The sequence below is a fragment of the Ornithorhynchus anatinus genome, chromosome 20 (assembly GCF_004115215.2).
Source record: "Ornithorhynchus anatinus isolate Pmale09 chromosome 20, mOrnAna1.pri.v4, whole genome shotgun sequence".
Taxonomy (NCBI): domain Eukaryota; kingdom Metazoa; phylum Chordata; class Mammalia; order Monotremata; family Ornithorhynchidae; genus Ornithorhynchus; species Ornithorhynchus anatinus.
Window position 1 is genome coordinate 11,484,129 of NC_041747.1, and position 22,257 is coordinate 11,506,385.

At 44.8% G+C, this 22,257-nt stretch overlaps 1 protein-coding gene across 3 annotated transcripts in view; it reads right to left on the minus strand.

The window, feature by feature from the left end:
* ANKRD10 (ankyrin repeat domain 10) overlaps positions 1-21,225 on the minus strand; it is a 44,407-nt gene extending 23,182 nt beyond the window's left edge. For 2 of the 3 annotated variants that reach the window (XM_001514977.5, XM_029048347.1), the window contains exons 1-3: positions 20,874-21,225; positions 11,208-11,360; positions 5,391-5,482 (exon numbers count right to left, since the gene is read on the minus strand). In XM_001514977.5, the coding sequence (XP_001515027.3) occupies positions 5,391-5,482; positions 11,208-11,360; positions 20,874-21,092 (464 nt within the window). In that variant the 5' untranslated portion in view covers positions 21,093-21,225. Of the gene's footprint in view, positions 1-3,907; positions 4,005-5,390; positions 5,483-11,207; positions 11,361-20,873 lie in introns of all 3 variants that reach the window. The other variant, XM_007668665.3, reaches the window with a different exon arrangement.
* Between the last annotated feature and the right edge of the window lie 1,032 nt (positions 21,226-22,257).

Below are 22,257 nucleotides of genomic sequence, written 5' to 3' on the forward strand. Positions count from 1 at the left end.
AAAACATTGACATGTGTAGTTTTTACAGTTTCAGAATCTTCTGTTTGATTTAAAACGGGCAATGGTTCATTAACAGGAAACTTATATCATAAGGGATCACATATTTGCAGGCAACAATTCGATAAATACATACACATACATAAAGTGCAGTAGCATAGTATTCGCTGCAGTCAGGCCAGTATCATGTGACCACCTTAACGAGCTAAGGCGCTAAGGCACTGCCTTTTCATTACTTTAAATTATCTGAAGCGAGAAGCCAAATTTCATTCTTTCAATATTTCGATAAAAAGTTAACAGTATGGACTAAAAACCATCAGTCAACTCACGATTCTGGTTACTTTAAAATTTGGTATGCTGTATCTCAAATACATTAGTAACTATGCCTAGATAAAAATAAGCAAATATACGGAATCAATCAAAAAAGAAAAAGGATCAGAACATTATTATACGTCCATAAGTACAGAGATAAAACAACTTTCTAGAAGCATTTGGCAGACTGACCTAAAATTTCTTCAATAAATTCAGTTATAAAAATATGTGTAATACAGGTTAACCCTTTGGTATCCACATTCGCAAACTGGGAAATAAATCTGAAAATTTGCCTTCACACCTGTTCTTCAGAGAACAGCGTATCAGAAGAAACTACTTTAAAGGTATTTCTCCCTAAAGATAAAGGAGTTGATGCCAGGTTTTCATTTTGGGTTGGGGATACAGGAACGATTGGGTTTTGCACTGCAACAGTGTGGAGTCAAATCATGGATGATCTTCAGCATGACGTGGGTTATGCTTATCAAGATAGCAAAAAAAAAAAAAATCTCGTCTCTGTGCCAGGTGTCGAAGAATATGCACATAAAAAATGCACACTTTTTAAGCCTGGTGTTTCAAAGGAGAGTTCGATTACATCCGTGCAAAAATGACATTGTACCATCTGGCCCAGATACTCCAGTCTTGACTATTAAGAGGTTTTTCCAAGGAATACTCCCAAGGATTGACTGATCTTAAGGAAAACACTCCTCAGGGGCTACTTAAACTTTTGGTTTATGTTTTATAAACATGGCAAGAGAAAGCTGAGGGAGTGTTTGTTCTGTAAGCAGAGAAAAAAAGGGATCAATGAAGAAAGATTTAAGTTCCCAGCTTGGTACTGGCAGTTAAAAATAATGTTCCTACTACCAATATGATACACAGAAGACACAATACTTAAATAAAATGACCATAATAAAAGCCAGAAAGAAATCACTTACCACTCTCCAAAGAGGAGAAATCACATGAGATAATCACTAAACTCTCTAACGTTGACCAAGTCTATCAGGGCTTTTTAAATTTGAAGATGAAACGAGTCTATGGAGAGAAGTGTGCTTGACCTCCATGAAGAAATAAACATTTTGCTTCAGGAAGCATGAAAAAAATCCACTCTCAAAAACTTTTGTCCTGATTAAAAATGAAGGGTGTATCCAATTTCGGAAAAGAGATTTCGGGGCTCCTTTCGGCTCACTGAATTATCTATTCTCAAGCCATTGCCTCAATGTATCTTCTACAGGAAATGAAATCTATCATTAAAGACGACTATGGCCATTTCAAAGATGAATCCATTCAGGGGACTTATCCTGACACTGATTTCAGAATGACTTGTAAAGAACATTTGCTTCCTTGTAACCAATGAAACCTTGAATTTCAAATATGAGCCACATCTCCTTTCAGAAGCCACATTTTAACTGAAACCTGACTCATTTTTTTTTTTTTAAACCCAAGGATCCAATCAATTGTCCCAAGCAGAAGAACAAGAGTTCCTCTTATAGACAAAAGCTGCAGGAGTTTTTCCACAACTGCTAGAGAACAAAACAAAATCTATTTAAAATTTAGAAACTGTGAAACTAACCCAAGTATTGCCAAATTTTTTTTCCAGGGAGGAGTTACCTTCATAAGAAGGGGATATAGACGAGCAATGGATGGACATCATTAGCTCATAGAAGCAAACAAGAATGATGCTCACTGTGGCATTCTAAACGGCATTAGCAAATGACGTTGCCTCTATTATGAATTAGGATGCAATAGTCTGATCCTAGCGGGAAGAAAATATACCACTTCTCTGTACGAGCTAATAACCTAAGGGAATGATTCCTTTAGTCTTAAAAAAGAATAGCCACTTGCTAAAGAATGACAGAATGATCTGTGCTGAAAGAGTTCACAGGAAGAGCTCTTGGGTCGAGCTTCTAATTTGGATCGAGTCTCCTAAGCAAGATGCAAATGGCAGAAATACAGTTCAGGAAAGATGGAGGTTTCATGCCCCCGAATCAGAACACAAGTTGGTGGGAAGCAGCAGTCCATTTTTACTCCTTTTCACATCCCCATTTGAAGTTCAGATGGCCTGTGTTTTCTCTGTCTAGACCGCAGAGTGGAACCAGAGATTTCTGCCATTTGCTTAAAGGACTCCCAGACAAATTAGTTCTTTCCTGGACCTCTAGAAGTCACCAAATACCATGGCCCTCTGTGCTAACAGTATTACTGGTTTTATTATATAAAAAGGTAGCCAAAACATTCATTTTCTGTACCGGTAGGTACAACAGACACGGTCCTTTAAAGCCAACTTTTTCCCTATAATCACATGATCCTTAGAGCAAAGTATAATCTTAGCATTGTCTGTATTATTGTCCGTATTACCTCTTCCTAAAATCCCCAAATCCTGTCAGACATCAAGAGGTTCTCCGTGTAAATCTACACCCACCTAAATAAAACAAGATGGGATTGATGAATTTTTAGATTTGAAACTGTCTCTACAAGCAGAAAATTAAGAATTGCATACTAGTGTGCACAAGTGTTAGATGTGATATCAAACATCTGAAGATTGTGAATAGCAAGAGTCGGTAAGAGCTGAAAAGATCATTAGGGTCACCAAAAATGGGGAGAAAAGAGGAGGGATACACACATTTAGCGTATCCATACACGATCGGTATGGGACTGTTTTTACTCTAGATGGAAAAAAAAAATACTTGGCTCGAAGTCACTGTAAAAATGATCCTAAAGGGGAGAAATGAAAACTTGGCACCAACTCCTAGTTAAGAAAACTAATATACTCACATCACACACTGAAAATTTAATTTGATTGTAGAATAGCCAGTCATGTTATATCACTGAGGAAATAATATGTGAAAATATTCTATTCAGAAGCATGAGAGTTACCTACTTTGATGGCTAGTAAACAATACTTTATGGTCATGGACATTTTTAGAGAACTGTCAGGCAAAATGGAAGAATTTGAGAATATAATGAAAAATAATGGAATGGAGGTAAGTCAAAATGTTTACTCTCTACTAATATCATACTAAGGAAAATATTAAGTTAAATAATTTACCTTCTCCTGAAGTAACACAATATTACTATTAATAGAGAGATCAATGAGCAGCAAAAAGGATATTTTGCATATTTTAACTCTTGAAAATTGTATTGCCCATTAAGAGTAAAATCAGGCAACCATTATTTCAACTCTTCGGTGGTAGCAAATTATGAAACCCATACTCTTGGCATCATAATCAGTGTTCTTCTATTTTCTTCCTTGCACTTAGTACAGTGCTCTGCACAATGCAAGCATTTAAATGTTGCTAATAATAATGGGTTTCAAGGGGTAAATTTTAAAAGAAAAGCATACAGAAACCCAAAAATGACAAAATTTTCCTTTCCAATTATTGGTGAAAAATCTTTTTTGAATTAGAATCCCAGCAGATTTTAAACTCAGTATAAAATTTAACTACAAGTCAATTAAGAGAGCTATCAAGATGCCAAGCACAATTTACTTTTGGCAAACTAAAATATTTCCCTCCTCCCAAAGAATCCAAAATTAATTTTTGGTTAGGTGTCTCATTTAGATTACATATTTTTCTTAAGAAAAAAAAAGTTAACCAAGGGAAATCACCAGAGTGCAGGGTCTCGAGGGAGTGGCTCTTAAACTGAGGCCAAGCCCAATCAGATTGTGATGGTGGTGGTGGGAGGAAAAGAGACAGTTGAGGGCCCTGTAACCAAGGACAGAATTGTAAATAAAATACTGTGATTAAGAGCAGACATATCCATTGAAATTGAGGGCAAAAAAAAATTACTTACTGAATCAATGGTGGCATCATTTACTAGAAACATGAATGACTTTTATTGGATCAGAGGATTAACTCATCCATCCAAAGTCAATTAAATATCCTTATAAACTTAAAAATACAATAAAATTTATTCCCCTTAACTTGAAAGAATAGCAGCCTAATTTTAAATGACTTTCAAAATTGTTTAACACTTTTTAATATCTTAGCATAGTCTCATTACAGACTTCCCATTTCTGCCAACATCTGGAAATGAAGGCTGAATAAAAAAACTGCAGCATGGCTAGGAATACCAGTTCAGATACTAGGTTGATTTCTTGTTCATTTAAGCATGGTAAAAATAAAGTTTTGAGATTCTAGTTTAAAGTCACCTAGGAATGAGCAGACAATAGTGTTCTTCTCCACCTTACTAATTTAAGTTGCTTCACTTTTTGGACAGTACTTTTTGAAAATCTGCTCTTAAAGCAGATAATTGTTTCAGACAAAACTAAATAGAAAAATGGAAACCAAAGGGTTAAACAAAGTTAGTTGTATATGGCTTTTACTTCACTTAATCTAAATGTTCACATTTCAGATTAGGATATAACAGTTTAAAAACCATTTTTACTAGGTAAAAATAACTAATTCATTAAATAGAAAACAAAACCAAAAGCTGACCGTTATTTCTGCTGCTTTATGCAAGAGCTTAGAGCCAACTGCATCCATTTTGTTAATACTGTAAATTGGAGAACTACAAAAAAAATTTGTTGGTTTTTTTTTTTTTACAGTAAACCTTAAAAGTTAATACAAACAGTACATTAGACTCAAACTCCAATTAAATCAAGAATAAATGTGCTTCAAAGTCATAAAGTGTTTTTTGTGCATTTTAAAACAGGTTGATACAAAAATATATTCTTAGAGAACTACGATAGTCAGCCTAAAGTGTATTCTACTGTGAATAGATTAAATGTATAGTGAGCTCCTTTCTCCCAGAAACTGAAAACTAGAAGATATCAGCTATATAATCATAAAAAACCCATCTCTGGGCATTGATAAAGATACTAGGGAGACAGTAAGGCTAAGTGACATGCTCAATAGCAGTCACTGGTGGAGCTGAAGAGGTGAATTTGTTGGCTTGTGCTCAAAAATCCACTAGAATATGAGATCTCCTTCCCACAACCCATGCTAAGATTCAATTCAGAAGGAAAAAAATTGTATTCCTAAACTTTTAGAAAACAGAATGAAAAAAAAAATCCTAACATAAAATGTCCACTTTGATAATTCTGCCCCTCTCCTTATTTCATTGCTAAAAATAAGTCAAAAACCACTTACTCGATTTGAGCTCCATTAGCCACAAGGGCACTTATGGAATCCATGCTACCAGAACGTGCTGCTTTGTGAATAGGAGTTTCCCCTTCACAATCCTGCAAGAACAGAAAAGTCACTTTACCAGGAACACAGCTTAAAATGCTTCGCTCTTTAATAACTGTGTTATCTCTTGAGTGCTTACTCTGCGCCAAGCACTGTACTACGTGCTGTGGTGGACCCAAGATAATCGGGTTGGACCAGTCCCTGTCCCACCTGGGGCTCCCTGGCTAAGCAGGAGAGAAGACAGTTATGCGATCCCCATTTTACAGATGGAGAAACTGAGGCCCAGAGAAGTTCAGCGACTTGTTCCAGGTCACACAGCAGGAAAAGTGGCAGAGCTGGGATTAGAACCAAGGTCCTCTGGCTCCCAGGCTCGTGTTCTTTCCGCTATAGGTTTTGAAAAGTAAATGTGAAATGGTGGTGCTCAGAGTTTGGTGAGATGATCCTCCTCTCCCCACACCCCCTTTTCAGGGTTTTCTTGGCCTCAGAGAAGCTAAGACACCTTCATTGCTTCTTCTGCCCAAACTCTAAGCAGCGGTAGCTTTCCTGGAAAGCTCCTTGGGGCACTGAGGGCCCTAAGGGAAAGAAGTGGATCGGTGGTAATTATACCAATGCCTACCTTAAAGTCTACTGCCCCAGGAGGGAGTAAACTACCTAGCAAGCTATCAGTGGAAACCAGATGCTCCTAAAGGAGAGGACTTGAAGGGCTTTCTGGGTTTCTCCTTCGTACTGTACCCTCCCAAGTGCTCTGCGCACGTAGTAAGCACTCAATAAATACCACTGAGTCAACCACCTGGCATTCTGCATTTTTAATTACCTGTGCTATTGCTCTCAATCAATACGGATACTGTAAAACTGGATTAGACAATTTTAAAATGACTTGGAGTGGTGGTAATTCAGCTATTTTGGGGTTGGGTTGTTTGTTAAGTTTGGTTATAAATAGGGTTTAAATTCCAAATCTTTCTGGATTTTTAGTCCCCTTAGGGGATGATTCCCTGGGAAATAGGATAGGGTAGAGTACATGTAATGAGGGGGAGAGGATGTTAAGAATCAGGGTGGTGGCAGTACTGAGACAGAGGCCGCTTCAGCTCGTACTTTCCTACAGAAGGAAACCTTGAGTGCATGTTGTTAAGCAGCCAGCTCGGAACAGAGTTACAGGGAACTCTGCAGGTAGACACATAACCTGGGTATCTTGGGTTTGACCCCATAATCCAAAAAAACCAAAACTGACATTAAATGCTCCCCACAAAAGAATCTAAATCTTTACTCTGTGAATAACTGAACAGTTGCATTTACACTTAGTTGAGTATATGCCTTATCATGGGCCTCTTCCCTTTCTGTGTGGTAGTACTAGAATCTGAAAAATCCTAACCGAATCTAACATCCTCACTTACCAAATGCTCAAATCTATCAATCCGTGGTATTGTTTGAGCACTTGTGTGCAGAGCACAGTACTAAGTACTCAGGAGAATTCAAGAGGTGGCAGATGAAAGTCTGTAACTATTCAAATTGAAACGGAGAAATCAAATCCCACACCTGCTTGGGGCAGCTTTGAGTTACTTCACAATTCTAGGTTTGTAGGTTCTAAGACCCACATCCTAGACAAGATCTTTTATTTACATTGTCCCTTCACCAAACAGCATTTACAATTTGCCTGTTCTAGAACGTGATGTCACATAACCAGTTTCTATCTTCTTCGAAAAGAAATCCCAAGCTAATTAAACTATGACAGAGGTAGTTAGAATAATTACCTAGTTTGTTTAAAAATTGAGCTACAGTATAATTTACAACAATGGACATAGATTAAAAGATCTCAACAAAGCGTCCTAAGAGGTTACAGTAAGACTAAATGAGACAATTAAATTTGGCAGAGATTAAATTAGACATAGGAGTTGGCATACACTATTGACACACACAGGCAAACCACACAGTTGGTCTTCCCATAATGTGCATTATTACTGCCCATTTTGGATAGAATGCTGTATGGGAATTAGGGAACGTTCTTACTAGTGTCTGGAAAGAATCAGAGGAAATGGTTGTGTGAGTTTTCCTTCATCCTTCCCACTAGACTGTGAGCTCTTTGTGGGCAGAGAACGTGTCCACCAACTCTACAGGACTGTACTCTGCCAAGTGCTTAGTACAGTGCTCTGCACACAGTAAGTGCTCAATAAATGCCATTGATTGATGGATTGATCAGAACATCCCCACGTTACAGAACTGACTGATTTGAATGAAAGTTTCCTATCAAATTTGAATTGCACAGCCTCATAATTTTCAACCACTCAAAAGAGCTCGGAAGCCTCATGCCATCTCGGAAAAAATAAATGCAACCGTTAATTTGAAAAAAATCCCAATTTGAAGTAGTAGGGAAAGTGGTATATTTAAAAAACAAAACAAAAATCAGTGACTGAGCAGCTACATGAAAATGGCTATCTTTACTCTCCATATTCCCTTTTAGACTGAGCTGATTGGCAGGGAACGTGACTCCCAACACTCTTGTACTGTACTTCCCCAAGCGCTTAGTACAGTGCTCAAAAAATATCACTGATATTAATTTGTTCAGCTTCTATATTGCATATATGAAACCATCCATTTTTAAAAGCAAAGGAAGTTCCAGGTTGCAGCTAGCCACAATGTAGCAGAAAGGGTTCAGGGTGCTAAAATATATTAGGGATAGGCAATGTGGCCTAATGGAAAGAGACCGGGCCTTGGAGCCAAATGCTTGCTGTGTGACCTTGGGCAAATCTCTTCACTTCTCTGGGCCTCAGTTTCCTCAAATGCAAAATGGAGATTCAGTACCCTTTCTCCCTCCTACTTAAGACTGAGCCCCCATGTGGGACAGGGACTGTGTCTGACCTAATTAATCCGTACCTACCCAGTGCTAAAAACTGTGCTTGACACATAGTAACCGCTTTAATAAGTACTACGAAACAAATGAACAACGTGGGTCCTTGGGGCTGCAGATTCAACCTGGCTCAGCTCCCGGCCACCTGTTTCTGCCATAAAGGCCAGTGGCAATTCCCTAACCCTCACAACCGAGAGCAGCAGTGGCCGGTTACCGGTACCACAGATGGCTCACGGCTTATGAGGTACTTGTGGAGACTTTGACTTAAAGCTCCCTCCCGCCCTCACCCCAGTGATGGCTGAGAGGGCTTGGCAGGTGGTGCCTGGGGCAAACCCCACCCCTCCACCCAACCCCTAGGTGGATTTCTGGCAAAAATAACCGCCAACCTTGACGTACCAGAATGGGCCTACACTAGAAGTATAGAAGTATATGAGAAACAGATAAACTACTCTGAGGTGATGCTTCTCAAACTGTTTCATCTTTACACCAAACCTCACCTCCCCATCTCTCCTGTCAGGCCCATTTCTGGTTTGGGGCTCCCAAAGGGCCTGGTGTAGGTCACCCCAAGTCCGTGGCAGTCCATGGAGTAAAAGTGTCAGTATATGAACCCCATTTTCTTGAATGTGAGCTTAAAGTTGAATGGGATGGGGGGGAGGGAAGAGAGAAGTGACAGTATCAGAAAACTCGCAACTTCCTGGGTTTGTGCTTTTCTTTTTTAAGGTCTCTGATGGTTGGGATATCAATGGCAAATATGACATAAATCAGTGAGTCAATGGGAATAAAGGGGTTAGTTCTCAAACTCTCAGGCACTTTGCACTTTGAAGAATGCCTAACAGTACATCCTACAGTTTATATAATTTTCATTTGGAATGCTGTTTCGAAGTACAGGATCTAATTTTTACACCTTTGAAAATGTCTACTGAAATGAGCAACAGAAAGGAATGTCTTTAAGGTTCTAAGTGTATTTCTTTTTTTTGGTAATTTCCCACAAACAGGGAGTGTCCCAGTTTTTCTGATCAACATTCTATGTCTTAACATATTCTCCTGCCACTCAGGTTTCCAGGACTGAGGCTTTGTTCAAGTAAGAACAAAACCCTCCTTCCTCAACTCCTTTTCAGGCAGAATAAAGAAAAAGGAGGGAAATCCCCTCTGGCCACATAGATGGCTCAGAAACCATGGCAAGGGAGTCATGCTTTTCAAGAACTGGGTGGATAAGTTTTAACGGTGTTTAACTGAAACCACACTGCACAAAAGGCAGTCTTGTCTCAGGCCCTAAATTCAAGTCTTATCTTGCCATTTCCACTTCCCTACTATTGAGTTGGGTCCATCTGATTCACTCACTCATCTTCCTTGCAGCAGGTTTGCAGCTTGGCTTTGATGGATTAGGGTTTAACCGTTTACAATGGTCAGGGGAAGGAAAGGAAAAACTGTTCTAAGCAAACCCTACAGAGATCAAAATTCCACCAACCTGCTTGGGAGCGTGCAGTCCAAGCAGAGCCCAGGACCTTGGCCCCTGCTTTATAAATCCACATACATCTGCAGGAGGCTTCCATGCCTTGTGGAGTAGCCCAATGGCTACTGGGATACATAATGAGAATCAGCGTGGGCTAGTAGAAAGAACATGGGCCTGGGAGTTCGAGGACTTGGGTTCTAGTCCTGGTTCTGCTCCTTGCCTTCTGTGTGCCCTTGGGCCAAGTCCCTCAACTTCTCTTGCCTCAGTTCCTTCAACCGCAAAATGAGGATGCAATATCTGTTCTCCCTCCTTCTTAGCCTGTGAGCCTCATATGGAACCTGATGATCCTGTATCTATCCCAACCCTTTGTACAGTGCTTGGCACATAGTAAGTGCTTAACCAAACCCACTATTATTACTACACAGTCCACTGTAACAATTGTGCTTGTGGTAACTGCGACTGACCAGTAAGGCATACAACATGATCCTTCCATCCTTAAATACCCCTATAAAGGAGCACGTGGAATGGAGACTTGAGAGAACAGTAGATAAATTCAGTTTTGACCTGCCCAACTCATTCAAGGATCTAGCAGCAACAGCAGCAAAACAGGTCACAGAAGAGAAACTTGCTATGTCAGGAGCAGAGGCCATCACAAGGAAGTCTCCTGATGGTCCGGAGAGGGAGAAATAGCAAGCAAGGCAGCAGTTCCAGAAGGCTTTGCCACCTGGCTTACTCAGACTTCACCCGTACAAGGTTTTTTTTTTTTCTGGTTTGTTTTTTGGGGGTTTTTTTTTTAGTAAGTGCTTAACAAATACCATGTGCCAAGCACAGTAGATACAAGCTAATCGGGTTGGGCACAGTCCATGCCCGACATGGGGCTCACAGTTTTAATACCTATTTTTACAGATGAGGGAACTGCGGTTCAGAAGTGAAGTGACTTGCCCAAGATAACATGGCAGAAGTGGAGGAGCTGGAATTAGAACCCGGGTCCTTCCGACTCCCAGGCCTGTGCTCTCTCCACTGGGCCATGCTGCCTCTCAGTTTTACAGCTACCATCTTTTGGATCAATATCTGGGGACTAGGGTGGCCCCGCACTCCATTTAGGTAAAGTTATAGTCTCTAGACTGTAAACTCATTGTGGGTGGGGAATGTATCTTTTTAGTGTTATACTGCACTGTCCCAGGCACTTAGTACAGTGCTTTGCACATAGTAAGTGCTCAATAAATGACTGAATGAAAGTTTTTCTGGTTTGGACTGCTGTCCCAGAGATAACTTCCCGTGGTTGCCTTGATCTCGCTCTTTTCCCTTTCGGATATACAATCACTTCCAGTTAACTTGTTTCTTGACCTTGCCCTATTTGACACCTATTTGCGTAGTTAACCAGTTTTCAAAGATCAGCTCCCTGAAAACGAGAACTTTTTTGGGTAATCCTACTCGGGACACAGCTCATAAACAAAAATCACCGGCAAGTAAGACAGAGTACCTGTTTGTTAATGTTGGCTCCTGCGTGAATCAGCCAGATCAGGCACTGCGGGTGTCCGCCAAAAGCGGCGATGTGGGCCGGGGTCTGGGCAAACCGGGTGGTGCAGACGTTGAGCGTGGCTCCGGCTCTCACCAGCTGTATCAAGCACTCCAACTTGAAAAAGAACGGTGGAGGTCAGGGAAGAGACACAGAAAAATATCAGTACCCTTCCAGTCTAGCCGAGACAGCCATTCCTCCGACTCAAACCTCAGACCGGGCAAGTCCGGGCAGGCAGGACTTGGCGGGTAGTCCTTCGGCCCTCTGCTTCCTCAGACGAGCTACTTCATCCCCCAAGTGCACTCACTCCCTGGTCAAAGCCCACCTTAGGGTGTAGACTTTAATAGCGTCTTCTCACCTCAGCCCAGTGGAGAGAAGCCCCTATTCTGAGAGGTGAGAGGAGCATGGACTGAGAGAACCTACTGGGTGAAAAAATAACCCCCCGAGTGACTGGCCCGAGTTTCCCAGGAGGATGGGCCTGCGAACTAGGGAACCCCTAAAGTGAGACCTTCCTACCCACATCATGTGACCAGAAACGAAGGGCTCGTCTGGCTAGTGAGCCCCGTGATGAGGAAAATGCAACAGTAGCAAGCTCCCAGGTGGGTGAGTGGAGCAGAGGCCGAAAGCCTCAGCTGGGTGCCAGCGGGCTTTGCCAAACATTCGTCCTTTGTCACACAAACCAATGCTCAGCATTCATGCTGTGTACCTTTACCGACTTGGGGCTTCCCTGTCAAGTTCCTATGGACCATGATGGCGGTCTTTTACACCTTGCCTCTCCCTCCGCTCGGGAGATGGACAGGCCTGGGCCTTCCCTCAGACCACAGTCCCTCAAGGAGAGAGATGACTGAGTCGCGTTGGCTCCTGGAGGGACTCACCCCCCACCACCGGACCCTGACCAGGATCCAGGGCCAGCCAACAGGGGCTTCCCCAAGCATTAGCAAAGGGCTTTTCCTGGCGGTGACATCTGATGCCTGCTCTTCCCAGAGTCCGTGACAATCCGTCTTCTCTTCTTGATGACAAAGGGCAATCCAGACATGCAGACCCTCACACACCCATCCAATGTGTGTAAGGAACCATCCCCTCATGCTCCCCTCCCTTCCATGATGCCCCGGGGAATTGCCCCTTCATTGTAAGCACACACAGGCATTAGTGCAGTCATCCCCCAGTACCACATCAGACCACATGGTCTGAGCTGCCTCAGCCCTGTTTCAGACTATTTGCCAATAAACAGCTAGCGAGACATGATTTCCTACAACTCTGCAGGTTCACTCTGCTCCTCTAACACCAACCTACTCACTGTACCGCTTGCCCACGTTCCCGCCTCTGACCTGGAACTCTCTCCCCCGTTAAAGCCTTATTCAAAATCTCGTTGCCACCAAGAATCCTGCCCCGGTTAAGCCTTCAATTCCCCTTCTTCTCCCTTTGTTGCACCCTCGCCCTTGGGTTTTGTACCTTTTGACCCCACCTTCAGCCCTAGGGCCTTTATAAATTTATTCTTGGTTGACTTTAATGTCTGCCTCACACTCTAGACTGTGAGCTCATGATGGGCAGGGAATGTGTCTGCTAATTCTGTGCTCCTGTATTCTCAAGTGCTGTGCATATAGTAAGCACTCAATGAATACCATAGATTGATTCTCACAATTCTCTTCTCCACCTAACTACATAGACTCCTCCTCAGCAGTGTTAACATTTACTCTGGTTACCTTCCTGACTCCTGGCTGGACCTCTCCCCTTTGCTTTCCAACTCCATTCCAGACAGGATCACATCAAGAATGAACTCTGTTGCCAACCCATTACCTCTCTATACCTCCAACTCGGAATCAGTAGTCCTCAGGCTCCAAATATGCCACTCCCCCTCAACTACCTTCTGCCACCAGTCAATCAATCGTATTTATTAAGCGTTTACAGGTGTGTAGAGCACTGTACTAAGTGCTGGGGAGAGTACAATATAAGACACATTTCTGGCCCACAACTAATTTACAAACTTGTCCTCTACCAACATAAATCTCTATGGTCTTTAGTTGCTTCACTGATCCCAATCCATTTTTTTTTAATTTGGCTCCTATAAGTGCTTACTATGTTCCAAAGAACATATTAAGTGCTGAGGTAGGTACATGACGACCAGATGGAACACAGTGCCTGTCCCCCATGGGACTCAAGGTCTAAATTGGAGGGAGGAAGATCACAAAGTGGACAAATGGTGGAGCCGCAGCATTAGAAACCGGGACCTCTGACTCCCAGGCCCCTGTTCTTTCCATTAGTCCACACTGCTTCCAGTTTTGCCCCTTTTCTTGGCCTAAGGGTCCTTAGAAAGTTATACACCCCACTAAGCTCACTTGCACAGCTAAACCAAGTCACCCTGACAGCACAAAAATGTGAGCACCTCCTATGTACAGGGCACCGGACTACATGACTGGAAGCTCCTTCAACTGTAGATATCCTGTTAGTGTCAGCTATAGATATTCAGCTCTTTCTTCATACCTACTCCCTGGAAAGCTCATGCATTAAAATGGTTGTGCCTCTATACCAAGGACTGCCAAATCTCCAGCTCTGACTCTCAACTACTTTCTTCAGTTTTACTTCCTCCCTGCATTCAAGATACTGTGAGCCCTAGGTGGGACAGGGGCTAAGTGCTGCTCTACAAGCAGTAAAATCAGGAACAAATGCAATCATTGTCCTCATTTAGAGGACAATTGCCTGCCGGCATCTTCAAACATAATACAGTTAAAACTGGATGCCTTATCTTTGAGAGTGCTTCATCAATACAGGTTTATAGGACTTTTACGACCTAACTGCCTCTCAGTGGGAGGACCTTCCAAAGGTGCCAACTTATCACTTGGAGTGTGGGCACAAAAAGGCAAGAGGATTTTCAGTGATGGGGGGGGGGCTTCAAGAGGCCAGCGGGTTTCACAGGTCCTTCTGATTCCCAGTCCCAGCTCTACCCATTAATAATAATAATAATAACAATGGTATTTGTTAAGCACTTACTATGTGCCAAGCACTGTTCTAAGCACTGGGGTAGATACAAGGTAATCAGGGTCTACCACGTGGGGCTCACAGTCTTAATCCCCATTTTACAGTGAGGTAACTGAGGCAAAGAAGTGAAGTGACTTCCCCAAAGTCATACAGCTGATAAGTGGTGGAGCTGGGATCAGAACCCACGACCCCTGACTCCCAAGGCCGGGCTCTTTCCATTAAGCCATGCTGCTTCTCTTTCTGCCCAACTCCGCAGACTACCTTCTAAACCATTTTATCTATCATTTTACTAACGAAAACACCAGTCAGAGCATAACACTCCCATCCTCAGTAAACGCCATAAGGTCTCTAGTACTTCTCTTCTGAAAGAAAAACTTCTACCCACTGGGGTTCCATGTTCTTCATGAACTGGTTCTCTTATTTGCTTCCTTCTACTGTTATAGGAGCAAATCTCATAACGTTCTTTTAGTCAACTGGCCACACCCCTGAATTCTTTCAGGTTAGCTTTGCCAAAACTAGAGTCACTTCTCTTTCAAAGCCTTTCTAAAACCTCACTACCTTGAACACAACAGCCTTCCTACCTGCTTTGCTGTGTGACCATATGCAAGTCACTTAACTGCTCTGAGCCTCAGTTCGTTCTGCAAAATGGAGACAAAACACTTGCTCTCCCACTCTTTCAGATTTGTGAGTCTCATTTGGGACAAGGATCGTCAGCCAGGTTTTTCAGATTTATATCAGTGCTTAACACCGTTTAAGTGCTTAATTAAAAAAATACCATTATAATCATTATTCAAGAAAAATCTCTTTTAAACTTCAAAATGCACCCCCTGCCTAGGTCTCGGGTGTGGAATTTGGTAAATGATTCTAAGTTCATCCTCTCGGCGTGCTTTGAAAACTTCAATCACATCGTCTCCCAAAATTCACATGTCCTAATTTTTCCATGCTCTCCTTATATGTAGGCTGCTTCCAGCTCAGGAAATACTGGCTGACCCAAACAACCGCAAACACAGAGTTTAATGTGCAGAGCACTCTTCAGAGCCTTTGGGAGTGTTCAATAAAATCAGTATATTTTATCCCCGCCCTCCAAGAGCTAATAATCTAACAGGAGGGCCAGACACTCTAGGAGAAAGCACATCTACCTGCATTCTCACAATTCCTGCAAGCGCCTAGGTCAAATCAATGGTACTGAAGCGGCACTGGAAGAAATGAAGTGATAGTTGGGGATTAAAAAATGGAAAGATTAGGTATTAATTGGGAAGGCTTTCTGGAGCTGTGATTTCCAAAGGGCTTTGAAGATGGGGAGAGAGTAAGCAAGAAGTCAATGGTGGGAGAGATAAGACTGAGGCACTTTGGATTATGTTGATAAGAGAAGTGCACAGGCTGGAGTAGTGTGGTGGGAGAAGAGTGGGAATAAGTAGGCAGTAAAGAGCCAAATGATAGCTTGAATGGAGAGGAATGGGTCAAGTTTGGAAATGTGGTGAACAGGATGGGGACAGACTGAATATGGACGCTGAAAGAGAGGAAGTGCGTCATGGAAAACACCAACCTCTATTATGCGGACACTAAAATATGGCCACTAAACTTTTTTGTTTTTGATTAATGTGTTTCCCCGCTGTCAGTCAACTGCTCCTTGTGGGCAAGGAACGTGTCTACCAACTGTTGTACCATTCTCTCCCAAGCACTGTGCACATACAAAGCACTCAAATACTACTGATTGATTGACTTCTATCTCCTTCCTGACAATGCTTAGCATTTGGTCCACTTTTCTGGCTGCCTCCACCTAGTGGCCTGAAGCCCAGATCTCTTTCCCTGATTCAAAACTAACAGTCCAAGGCCCAGTCACCACAGAGGGGTTTGAAAGTTTGGATTATTTTTCCTTGGATACGTTCTCCTACCAATGTTCCCGGTCAATTACGTTCCCAAACACAGTAATAAGGCATTCCTGCAGTTCACTCCTATCTACATGATATTTTTCCCCTAGAAGAAATGAGCATCATTGGCAAATGTGTATATTTCCCTGCACTCGTCCTCTTCCAAAGTATAAAGCGCTCGACAAAATAAGTCCCAGAAAAAAAGCCTGGGAGGAGAGTGGGGGGAGGTTATTTACACTTTTCCATCCAGAAAATGGCTGTGGACAACCCTTTATTTCTTATTTTTTAAACCAGCTTTCTATTCATTACCCTTTTCCCCTCCAATTAAAAATTACTTGCTGGCCCATACTGTCGAACAGCAGCTTAATGCTTTATCTGACTTGAGTCTTAATGTTCCATATATTCACCACTAGCATTCTTCTGCATGCTCCTTCAATACAAACCGCCTCACCTAAAAACCTTATCTCTGCTCCTCCCATACTTTCATAAGGCAAATACAGCCACTCTTCATTTTCTTAAAACTAGGACTTCCCCCCCATAGCTTCTGTACATACTGGCTAAAGGAAAAGAGTTAAAAAAAACCCAAAAAAACCTTGTCTTTCTTTTGTAAAGAGGGTGCCCTAGAGCATAGAAATAGCTGTTTATCCTTGTGGAAAGCTTTCAAAGAACCAGAGAGGAGACACACATGTATGAGTAACAAGCTGACAAATCAGCTCCGGGGCAGATACTCTGCACATTTCCAATGTACTTCAATTTTTTTTTTTTTTTAAAAAAAGGAAAATCCAATTCAGTGCCTTATTACGCCAATGAAAAGTGGAGCGAAATGGAATTTAAAGACACACCTCACCGTTTGCCCTGAAGTTTTAAACCACATTTTCCATTGTTCTGATGTGAACAGAGCCTAGCCTTTCTTGGGAAACACGCTTCTACCGAAGCCACTTGATCAAAATGTTCGTGTGGATCTGATGATACCACAGTTTCACCAAACCATTATAATTCCGGGTTGTTCAATTTGTCATCATCAGTGCAGTATCAGATTAACGTTTACCCAGGAGCACCAAGGACATCAGTTTGGGTCGAGGGTTCCGCTTTCAACGCCGTTGCAATCCGGTACAGTGCGATGAACGGGAATTCATCAAGAAGGCCGGATTTTCGTGGAGGGAAATTTATAAGTGAAACTGTCCAATAGACGTGCAATAAAAGAGAAACAGACCCAAGGCGCCTGGCGCCTAATCTCAAGTTTCAACGGCCGAGCAACGCCTAACCATTCCGTTGCCATAACAGAAAAACAGTTCCTCTTTGCAGGTTTCGGCGGGGCGTTCAAGACAAAAGAGGAAACACGGCTGTAGCAGTTGGAGGTACCGGACTAATGGGAGTTTAAAAATAAATAAATACAAAGAAAAAAAACGGAGAAAAAACAATCCCCTTTCAGAGGCCAAACAGCACGAAGGCGGAAAGGACTTCCTGCTTAGAAGGCTCCGAGAAGCTGCCCTTCCAAGGAGATGCACATTTTGTGGTTTTGGCAAAAGTCCCTTGGCGAATGCCCACAAGGTTTATATAAGGGCCTCGTACACCACTAATTGCAAAATGAGGAGGACAGAGCCGCCTTGGGGCTGTTCCCACTGGAGACCGGGATTCAAATTTGCACCGATTTCTGGGCCTAAACCGTGGGCCTTCAAAACGTGCTTTATTGTGTTATTTCTTAGAATCAATCAATGGTATTTACTGAGCGTCTACTGTGTGCTGAGCATAAACGCTTGGGAGCCCAATCCAACCGAATTAGCAGACTCGTCCCCTGCCCATAATAAGCTTGTTTATTATGGGACAAACACTGTGCTAAGTGGTGGAGTAAATACAATCAGATCACCATCCGGATCCCACCTGGGCTTCGGAATTGAAGCGGCGAGAACAAGGATTTAATTCCCATTTTAGAGGTAAGGAAACTGAAGCCCATTGAAGTGAGCTTTTTTGAAGGGTATCTGTTAAGTGCTTACTATAAGCCAAGCACTGCACTAAACACTGGGATCAATGCAAAGGAATCAGATTGGATACGGTCCCGCGTGGGGCTCAGTCTTAATCCCCCTTTTACAGATGTGGTAACTGAGGCCCAGTGAAGTGAGTTGCCTGAGGTCACCCAGCAGGCAAGCAGGATTAGAACCCAAGTCTCTGCCCTTCTAGCGGGTGCTGCCACTAGGCCCCGAGGTTCCACTTGGGCCGGTGGGTGCAGGGACCCCCGTTTTTTAATGGAATTTCTTAAACGCTTCCTATGTGTCAAGCATTGTTCTAAGCACCCGGGTGGATACAAGTTAACAAATTCACAGTGCGATGGGATTAAGACTGTGAGACCCCTGTGGAACAGGGGCTGCATCCAACTTGATTATCATGAATCTACCCCAGTGCTCTGTACAGTGCCTGGCACATAGTAAATGCTTTTCAAATATAAAAAAGGATGGATATCGGGTATTGGACTCCCATTTAATAGTTGAGAAAACTGAGGTACAGAAGCAAAGTGATTTTTGCAAGGTCAAAAAGCAGGCACAGGGCAGTGGCAGGATTAGAACCCAGGTCCTCTGGCTCCCCCAAGCCCAGGCCCGTGGGCGGGTGGGAGCTTCTGTGGACCATTATCCACTCCCTCCGTTCTGCCTGCTGCCCCCGAGGCCGGATCAAGGAGGCAGACAGTGGACACTGTCCCTTTCCAATCAACTGATGGTATTTATTGAGCGCATACTACGTGCAGAGCCCTGTAATAAGCGCTTGGGAGAGTACAACCGAGTTGGTAGACACAATCCCTGCCCACAAGCAGGGGCCTCGGAGTCAGAAGGACCTGGGTTCTAATCTAAGCGCTCAACAAATGCCATCATCATTAGTATTATGACCCCAGCGCTTAGTACAGAGCCTGCCACATAGTAAGTGCTTAGCACCATAAGAAAAGGGATCTTACAGTCTGGAAGAGACTGACATTAACATAAACCAATTAAGGATATAACAATGGTATTTGTTAACTGCTTACTATGCGCCAAGCACTGTTCTAAGCGCTGGGCCCCGCTCTGGGCAGACATCAGCGCTGTGAGGATATGGGAGTAGGGGGACAAAAAGGGTGGGAACCCCAAGGCAAGGGCCACGCAGAAGGCAGTGGGAGAAGAGGGCTTAAATGGGGGAAGGCCTCCTGGAGGAGGTGTGCTTTTAATGGAGGGCTGGGGGGGTCTTTACCCCAGCGCTTAGAACAGTGCTTGTCACATAGTAAGCGCTTAACCAATACCATCGTCATTATTCCCTCCTCACATCCGCCAAACTCTCTTCCAAGCCCTACTGAGAGCTCACCTCCTTCAGTAGGCCTTCCCAGACTGACCTCCCCCCCTTCCCTCTGCTCCTCCCCTCCCCTCAGCACTGTGCTCATCTGTATATATTATTTATTACCCTATTTATTTTGTTAATGAGGTGTCCATCCCCTTGATTCTATTTATCTTGATGATGTCTTGTTTTTGTTTCATTCTGTTTTGCTCTGCCGTCTGCCTTCCCCGATTAGACCGTGAGCCCGTCATGGGGCAGGGATGGTCTCTATCTGTTGCCGAATTGCCCATTCCAAGCGCTTAGTACAGTGCTCTGCACATATTCATTCATTCAATAGTATTTATTGAGCGCTTACTATGTGCAGAGCACTGTTCTAAGCGCTGGGGTAGATACAGAGTCATCAGGTTGTCCCACATGAGGCTCACAATCTTAATCCCCATTTTACAGATGAGGTCACTGAGGCACAGAGAAGTGAAGTGACTTGCCCACAGTCACCCAGCTGACAAGTGGCAGAGTCGGCATTTGAACCCATGACCTCTGACTCCCAAGCCCGGGCTCTTTCCACTGAGCCACGCTGCTTCTATACTAAGCGCTTAGAATATACAATTCGGCAAGTAGTAAGCACATAGTAAGCGCTCAACAAATACTACTGAATGAATGAATATGTGCAGAGCACTGTACTAAGCGCTTGGAATATACAATTCGGCAAGTAATAAACACACAGTAAGCGCTCAATAAATACTATTGAATGAATGAGCACTGTACTAAGCGCTTGGAATATGCAATTTGGAAAGTAAGTAGTAAGCACATAGTAAGCGCCCAATAAATACTAGTGAGTGAATGAATATGTGCAGAGCACTGTACTAAGCGCTTGGAATATACAATTCGGCAATCAAGTAATCAGCACATAGTAAGCGCTCAATAAGTACTGTTGAGTGAATATGTGTAGAGCACTGTACTAAGCGCTTGGAATATACACTGCGGCAAGTAATAAGCACACAGTAAGCGCTCAATAAATACTACTGAATGAATATGAGCACTGTACTAAGCGCTTGGAATATACAATTCGGCAAGTAAGTAGAAAGCACATAGTAAGCGCCCAATATTGAGCGAATGAATATGTGCAGAGCACTGTCCTAAGCGCTTGGAATATACAATTCGGCAGGTAAGCAATCAGCACGGAGTAAGCGCTCAATAAATGCTGCTGAATGAATGAATGAAAATACGACTGAATGACTGAATGAAGGTCTCCCCGGGGTCCCCCTTCCCGCCCGCCGCACCGCGCATGCGCGCCGGACGCCCCCGCTCCCCCTCCCCCCCGGCTCCCGCGCGCATGCGCGCCAGCTCTCCCTCCACCGGCTCCCGCGCGCATGCGCGCCAGCTCTCCCTCTCCCTCCCCCCGCCCGAGGCGCCACAAAATGGCGCCTTAAAGGGCCAGCGCCCCCCCTCCGGGCCGGGACCGGGTGCGGGTGGCGCGCCAGTCCCCGCTCACCTTCCCGAAGTGCGCGGCCCAGTGCACGGGCGTCCACCCGTAGAAGGAGTCCTCGGCGGCCAGGTGGGCGCGGGAGGCGTGCTGGAGCAGGGAGCAGAGCGCCGCCAGGTCCCCGTCCCGGCAGGCGCGGTGCAGCGGGAAGCGGAGCGTCAGCAGCTCCTCGCTGGAGAAGCCCGCCTCCACGCCGCCCGCTCCCGCCGCCGCCAACGCCGACATCATCCGCTGCAGGGGCGGCCGCACGGACGGGACGAGGGCAGGGATCGGGGAGGCGCGGGCGAGACGGTAGAGGAGGAGGAGGAGGAGGCGCGGAGCCGCACCGCTCCCCCAGCACAAAGGAGCCCCGCCGCGCGCGCCGCCGCCGCCGCCTGGAGCGGAGGGGAGAAAGCCGAGCGGCCGGGGGCGGGGCTTCGGAGGCGGCACGGCCGGGGGGCGGGGCCTCGGAGATGGACAGGGCTGAGGGGCGGGGCCTTGAGATTGACAGCGCTAGGGGGCGGGGCTTTCGAGGCGGGGGAAGGGGGCGGGGCTTTGGAGATTGACAGGGCGAAAGGAAGGGGGTTTGGAGGGAGGGGGCGGGGCTTCGGAGATTGACAGGGATAAAGGGCGGAGCTTTGAGACGGGGAGGGGGCGGGGCCTTGGAGATTGACAGGCCGTGAAGGGGCGGGGCTTTGGAGATTGACGGGGCTAAAGGGAGGGGCTTTGGAGATAGCTATGGTTAAGGGGCGGGGCTTTGGAGATTGACAGGGCTAAAGCGCGGGAGGTTTGAGACAGGAAAGAGGGGCGGAGCCTTGGAGATTGCGGGAAGGGGGCGGGGCTTTGGAGATTGACAAGGATAAAGGGCGGGGCTTTTGGAGATAGACGGGGCTGGGGGCGGGGCTTCTGTGATTGACGGGGCTAAGGGGGGCTTGAGGCAGAGCGAGGGGGTGGGGGCTTGGAGATTGACAGGGCTAAAGGAAGGGGTTTAGAGGTGGGGAAGGGGGCGGGGCTTTGGAGATAGACGGGGGCTGGGGGCGGGGCTTCTGTGATTGACAGGGCGAAGGGGGGCTTGAGGCAGAGCGAGGGGGTGGGGCTTTGGAGATTGACAAGGATAAAGGGCGGGACTTTGGAGATAGACGGGGCTAAGGGGCGGGGCTTCTGTGATTGACAGGGCTAAGGGGGGCTTGAGGCAGAGCGAGGGGGTGGGGGCTTGGAGATTGACAGGGCTAAAGGAAGGGGTTTAGAGGTGGGGAAGGGGGCGGGGCTTTGGAGATAGACGGGGCTGGGGGCGGGGCTTCTGTGATTGACAGGGCTAAGGGGGGCTTGAGGTAGAGCGAGGGGGTGGGGCCTTGGAGATTGACAGGGCTAAAGGAAGGGGTTTAGAGGTAGGGAAGGGGGCGGGGCTTTGGAG